General features: G+C 50.0%; 1 protein-coding gene across 1 annotated transcript; it reads right to left on the minus strand.

Moving 5' to 3' along the window:
* Positions 1–2245: 2245 nt before the first annotated feature.
* On the minus strand, positions 2246–6748 carry LOC130594167 (protein FAM3D-like). The gene is given in 10 exon segments (XM_057399891.1): positions 2246–2406; positions 2585–2711; positions 2854–2934; positions 3387–3390; positions 4194–4244; positions 4611–4669; positions 4916–5039; positions 5675–5695; positions 5880–5987; positions 6736–6748. Coding segments are annotated over 10 exon segments (678 nt in total). The 3' UTR covers positions 2246–2316.
* Positions 6749–7023: the final 275 nt, after the last annotated feature.

Raw genomic sequence — 7023 nt, forward strand, 5'->3', positions numbered from 1 at the left:
TTACACTGGCTACTTGTACCCTAGTGAAGACAGCCTCTGACAGCTAACCTGGAGGTACCATTTGTCAGATGTTATGGTGATGCATCTGACGAAAGGGCCTTGCACTTAACAGAATGGTTACCTCTATCTTTTCCTCTAGCACGAATGCTTTGGAGCTGCTGAGCTGTCTGCAGCAGACTGATAGTGCCAGCTCCTGCCTGCTTTGAGGGATGTCTTTACTCTGGAATCAACCTTCCCTCACTATATTCCTTCTAAGGATCTTCAGCTTTTCATAGCAAATCCCCATCTTTTAACTTCTTAGAATGATGAGTAGACCACTTTGGTTATATCACACCCCACTGTTTTTTTCCTTCGATCCTTTCTTTTCCCTTCCTCCCCCCCCTTAGCATCACTGTATCTAAAGACAGAGTGAAAACTGCATTGACTGTTTAATATTGCTTGCAAGCTGACAGCATTAGGAAGCTCTTCTCCTGTGCGGTTTTCAGTTTGGCTTAGGAGTGAATCTAGATCCTTTGAGGGGGCTTAAAGTAGTTGGCATATTTCTGCTGGCAGGGCTGTGTGATGTGAGGGCTGTTGTGTCTGCTGCCTTGTGTTATTTCTTGCTGTTGCCATGAGTAGGGACGATTCAGCATTTGGGATTAAGTGCTGCTTTTGCAGCGGATTTAGGGATCGATTTATGGCAGAGGCTTCCCTAGGTGTGATGAGGTGAATGTTGAGAGTGCAGGAGGATAAGTTGGGATAAAATACTACAGCTATTGGGGGATTTCTCTATGGTGGTTGTTTCGGGCTTTTTATTTCTGTTTTGGCACTGGAAGTTCTTAGCGGTGTTATATTTTTATTTAGGTATTTTTCCTTGTTTGGGGAAAAATGGTTGCCTCACTGTTTTTGGGTGGTGGTACTGGGTTTTGGATACAGGGTTTCATCCGTAAGGATGTGTCTCTTCTTGGCTGTATCCTGCCAGTGCTCCTCATTTTTTCTGTTCCCCTGGAGAGACCTAACATTTTGATGACTGGTGTAACTGCCTTTAAAGGCTGTGCTGGGTCAAACCCTGCTGTTAGAGGCACAAAGGGCTGTGCAGGACAACCTGTTACCCTGCACAGCTCCCAGTGCTCCAGCAGAAATTCTCCACCCTCTGCTTTAAAGAATGAGGAAAACCCAGGTATAATCATAGGAAATTGAAGTCTGTGGATGATGCAGATTTGTCCCTGTCCATGATGACAGGTAAATCTGCGCCATAACTTACCTGATCTCTGCAGTGCTGGAGCTCAGGGGGCGTTTGGGTACAGACAGTGCTTGGGTGAAGGCATCCAGACATGAGTGAGGAGCAGATGCTACCCAAGGATCTCCTCAGCATATGGGCAACAGCATGGGAACCACTATGGAAGGAGGTCTGCAGGGCTTTGCTGGCCCTGCAGTGTCATCCAGCCCTGGGCTGGGGAGCAGCTTCCAGAATGAAGTGGGTATGAGGGTGCCTGCAGTGGGGTGTCAGCCTGGATGTGCTCTCTCCAGACTGATGCTGACTCCAGCTCTTCTGGTAAAAGGCTGCCACCTATTGGTTAAGCTGCACAACTTCAACTGCCTGGAAACGCATCCCTCCGTGTTTGAGGGCAAAGTCCGGTTGGGACATCTCTGGCATTATCGTGACCTTTGAGGAAGTGCTATGGAGGATTTAGCTTGGATTTAACCCAGGAAAGATGCAACCACGTGGACGAAATGCTCTGGTGTGCGGATATTAACCTGTATTGCTGCAAGATGTCCCTGAGGCCTTCTGGCCTTATTGTGGCTCTAGGAGACAGTGGGGGGTTGGCAGGGGACTCCAGGGGAGCCCATCAAGGTCTGAGCATCCCCAGGGATGACTCTGCCCTGTGCTGTGTGGGGCTGTGGAGGTGGGAGCACACATGTGCACCGCTGTGAGATGGGTGATGGTGATGCCCAACTAGTGCAGAGGATGAGGCATGCAGGGAAAAGCATGGATTATGCTTGTAAATGGAAATGAGAAGGTATTGATTTATAATTGGAAATCTTACTGAAGAAATAGGACAAACTTTCTATAAAGTTTTTGGTTTAATAAGAGAAGAATAAAATACCCTGAATCGACCCATAGATGAGGACAGCTTGGCTGAAGCCTCAGGCTCTGAAGGCACAGTTCTTTTGAGCCCTACACATGGGGTCAGTTTCTGGGAGCTGCTGCCAGGCTGTGTGACCAAGCAGCTGGGGAGCTGGGGTCGGTGTGGGGTGGTTGGAGACCCCACTATGGGGCTGGTGTCTCTGTGAGACTGGTGGAAACTGCCCTCCATGGCAGGCTGGGGCTTGATGCTAATCCATTTTCCTGGGCGCACAGCCCTCCATCTCCAGCAGCTCAGGCCAGCTGTCGTATTTATTTGTTGTCTTATTGTTTTTGATGTACTGAAGGGAAAAAAGAGAGTGAATGAATGAGGTGGTTGATGCACAGTGTGAGTTTGCAGTGGGCAAAACTAGAAGCATGGAATAACACCACTGGCCCCTGTCTTCTGCAGACAGGCAGGAGAGGTGCTATGAAAAGGATGGAAGCCTCCAGAGCTGGTGGCAGGGGACATCCATGTACCTCTTCAAAGGGGCTCTTGTTCTTCAACCCTTTTGCTCCCAAGAAGACCCAGTTGTCCCTGAAGCCCAGCTTGCTCACGTGGCTGCTGCCCAGCTTAATGAAATGTGCCCGCACCTTGTCATTCATCCTGAAAGAGGGTAAGAAGGTGTTAGTGTGGTGTCAAGTGGGCATCCCCTTCGGTCCCCTCTGGGCTCCTGGCAGCAGCACCTCCAGTCCCCCCAGCTGTGGGTTTTTGAGGAGCCACGTGTTGATCCTGGGGCCAAACTCACTTTGTGGCAGGGTCATCGTAGCTGTCTGTCAGCACGATGGTGTCGTGCTTGATCTCTTGGAGGAAAGTGTCCAGTTAATGTCTAGGTGGGAAGAGCATTAGGCAAAGAGAAAGGAACTTAGCAGTGACTGCTGCATGGCAGCTGGGAAACCTCCTCTGGGTCAATGGGAAATCCTGACTGTGCTGGTGCTAGCCAGGATTTGGGGTCATGTGCTTAGGAAAGGACAGGCTCTGCACTCCCCATCTTGTGTTCCCACCAGGGCTCTCCTGCAATGCCCAAGGCTTGTGCTTTCCTCCTGTTGGAGCAACTGCAAGGGGGAATTTCCTCCTAAACTTTGCTCACTGTGAAATCCAGTTACTTAAATTTACTTCCCATAGCAAGAAATGAACCTGCTCACTGCAGAGCTACCTGCCCTGCGATCATCCCTGTATTGCAGGATTTATTCCTCATACGTCATCTACAGGATGCTCGAGTCCAGTGCCCCATCTAGTGGCACAGGAGCTGACTGCCTTCTTCCCAGTGCCTCCCACCACACATCTCGCTTGCAAATTCAGCTTGAAGTTAACGATGCTGCCGTTTCTCCTTAAAACACCAGAGTTACCAAGAGGAGGTTGCAAAACCAAAAAGCAGAAAGAGTGACTGGTTCTGGGGAAGGCTCAAAGGGTAAATGAAAATCACTATGGGGTGGGTTTAGCATATGATTTTTGAGGAGTCCTGCCAAAACTCTGGAGAGATTTGGTAACAGCTTTGCACTAATGTTGGGATTTACAGCATCCTGCAAGCCAGTGCCAGCCAGGCTGTGAGCAGGGCTGTCCCTGATCTGGTCATCTTCTTGCTGGTTGAAAGGTTGTTTAAAGCTGGCAGCTGAAGGGACATGGTCTTTGCTGCCACAAGGCTCTGCTACATCTCTCCTGCTGTGTCCCAAGCTCCTTATTTACCCTCCTATGAAAGGCAGGGAAACAACCTGCTGCTCAGCCACCCCCAGCATTAGAAAACTGAGTTGAAAGTTGCAAAAATCTCAAGATCAGTGTAACTACCTGATTTCAAAAAGTAGCCTCCCTCGGGTTTTAAGTGCCCTGGTGTACTCAATTCAGTGGAATTATGTTTTTCAGGCTATTATCTGCATGTAAAAGGAGTGAGAAGCCAATCTTGGATGCAGATGTATTATGAGGACTCCAGCCTCAGGGACTGCTGAGCTTTCACTGCCCAAGCTGGCAATCCTGGTCAAAGTCCACTAGACTCGATCATTAAATACACCGAGGAAGAGCAGCCTGAACAGCCAGCACTGCTGGTGTGAGCCCTGGCTGGGAACCACGGAGCAGCAAAGTGACTGTGCTAACCTCCAGAGTACATGTTGAACGTGTCAGCTGTCAGGAGCTGCCCATTAGTTCCTGAAAGGTTAAAACTGAGAACAGAGCACAGTGGGATCATGCTGGGGTGGCTCCAGGGTTTGCCTGGCCACCAGCTTGGGGCTCCTGCTGTAAAATGCTTTGCTGTTCCATCAGTGTGTTATATTTGCTGTGATGGCCAGTATGTTGTTTGATAGAGTTCAAGTGCATGATGCAGGTGGGTTTGTTCCCATCTTGGTGGCAGTGCTTGCAACCATAACTGTGGCTGTGCACCCTGTGCAACACTGGACTGATGGACTTTTGCCTCGGCTACAGTGCCTGGGATTAGGACCCAGTGGTCAGTTTGCTCCTGGGGGAAGAAGGGATTTTCGCCATGGGGAGATGGGGGTTAGTGTCCACACAACTCGCCATTCACCAAAGCGATCTTCAAGCCTCTGCCAATGTTGTTTTTCACACTGCTCATGAGGCTGGAAGGGAAAGCGGAGAGGACCAGTAAGTACAGGGATGCCCTGGAGATGCTGGAGCCAGTAAAACTCATGAGGCAAAGTGGTTGTAGACGGCAAAACATACCCAGAATTATAGCAATGAAAACTACTTCCTAATTTCTTTTTAAGCACAAATGCACTGTGATGGCCACTGATGTGCTTGGCAGAGGCCACTTGCCCTGTTCAAGTCCACCCATGGCTGCCCCATCTCTGCCATGTGCTGCTTACACCACGTCATCAAAGCAGATGGAGGGTCCCACCACGTTTGCGGTGCCGCTGATGATCTTGAAGGCAAAATGGTTCTGGGGGCAGCTGTTATGGCTCCCACACCTGTGCCGGGGCAGCTGCTGGCCTGTGAGGGAGGAGTGGAGCTGCAAGCCATGGTGTTGGCTCTATGGGGGGACATAAGCCATGTCCCCAAGGGGCTCAGAAAGGCTGGCACTGCAGCACTGTGACCTACTAAGGTGGGGCAACACCTGGACCAGTTTCTCACATGAAGGAGGCTTGTCTTGGGGTTGGGACAAGCTTCTTTAAGGTTTATGGTGCTTGGGGGTGTGGGACAAGCTGGCTGGGGCACTGGATGCTGCTTGGTGTTAGCAATGGGATGGTGAGGCTAATTCAATGGGTCTGATGCTCATTCAAGGCCAGCCCCTTAGGGGTTTTCTGCCTGGAGCTTTGCCATTCTTGGGTATGGTAGGGACCTGTGTCAAGCCACCCAGATAGGCCCATGACCTGCTTCCTGGTGTAGCCTGTGGCCCAGGGGTGTTTCTGCTGGGGCAGGGGGATCACATTAAGGTTCGTGTGCTTGCAGAGCCAGCCAAAGACACTGCTGTTGTGTGCAATAGCGAAATTCCCCAATGTTTGGGAGGGTGGGATTTTTGCCTTGGGAAAAGGGCTCTTGAGGAGAGTTATCACCCTTTTACTAACACTTTCAGGCATGGAGCAGTCTTGTGTGATGGAGATGCAGTCGAGAGCAGTGGTACTCGCTGCAGGGCTTGTCCATGGCACCTGCAAGCAGGAGGGTTAGACGTGGTGAGGAGCTGCTGGCTTTTCCACAAGCCAGGAGCAGCTGTTCAGGCACTGGGTCTGCAAAACTGCTCCCTGTGGCTGCAAGCACCACTTGAGCCACCCATCCCGGTGCATCTTCCTGCATCGTCCCTCCAGACCCAGTTGGAGACCTGCAGTGCCTCACCAGTCCAGCTCCTCAGGCTGATGGCTTTCCAGCTCTGATCGAAGTACATCTGCAGGATGAACCATGTGCCCAGCAGTATGAAGAACACAGCCAAGTATCGGATGAGGCCTGCAAGGGGTGTGAGAGGAGCCAGGTGAGTGCAGCAGCATGGGTTGTGGACCAGAGGATCCCTCTGGCTTCTTGGGAACTTAGTCTGTGTATTCGCAGGTTGCCAGGCATTGAGTGATAGCCAGTGCTTGTGTGGTGTGGGAATGCAGCTAACACGCCTTCCTGCCTCCTCTAAAAGGACTCTGATCTCTTCATACCTCTAGAGCATGTGGCAATGCTCAGATAGACATTACCCTTCTCCTGGGAGGCACTATTCAAATTTCTCTCTGCGTTAAAGTAAATCTGATAATTAGTCAGAATGCTATGTAAATCGAAATATTTCCTATGTTCCCAGCACTGGGAAGGCTGCTATCCCCCAGTTAGTAACTAGCTACAGCCAAGCAGCTGCTAACAGGTGATTGGCATTTAGCTTTAAAGCAGCACTCATCAGAGCAAAACATTCCAGTCCTGCATGGAAAGAGAGTAGAAAAATACATTTATAGTGCAGCTGAATGGCTCTTAAGCAACCAGGAACATCTCAATAGCCATCTCTTTCCAGCCACAGAGGGTTTCACTGGGCAAAACACAACAGCCTGAAATCCTCACAAAGCTGAAAAACCTGATGCTTATACAAAGGCTCTTTCCCATGCTTCTGGCAGGGGAAGGTCAGGGTATATATGGGCTTGGAAGGGGTCATGTAAATGAGAAGGAGGTCTAAAGAACTGTAGAAAAATGGTCAGAGAAAGACTAAATCTGTCTGCCTCCTTACCTGCTGTCCTCATAGTGATGGGGAGAGAAAGCACAGCCAAAGGGGTGGCCAAAAGTCACAAGTTACCCTGAGGAAATAGAATGAAATAGCGTAAAGCATTCCTGTAACCCACCAAAGCCAGGCAGGTGTTATTTGGGAAAAGAAGAGAAATGCTATGTTCAGGCACATTTGCAACAACTATGAGGTCACCAAAGATGTATAAATTCCTATCAGTGCTCGGTTCTACCCTGATGTTGGTGTCTTGGCTTCTGTACGTTGGAGCAGTCTGCACTGATGCTACTTGCTTCA

The sequence above is a fragment of the Pezoporus wallicus genome, unplaced genomic scaffold (assembly GCF_028554395.1).
Source record: "Pezoporus wallicus isolate ANWC-B61680 ecotype Strahan unplaced genomic scaffold, APGP_CSIRO_Pwel_v1 contig_11075, whole genome shotgun sequence".
Taxonomy (NCBI): Eukaryota; Metazoa; Chordata; class Aves; order Psittaciformes; family Psittacidae; genus Pezoporus; species Pezoporus wallicus.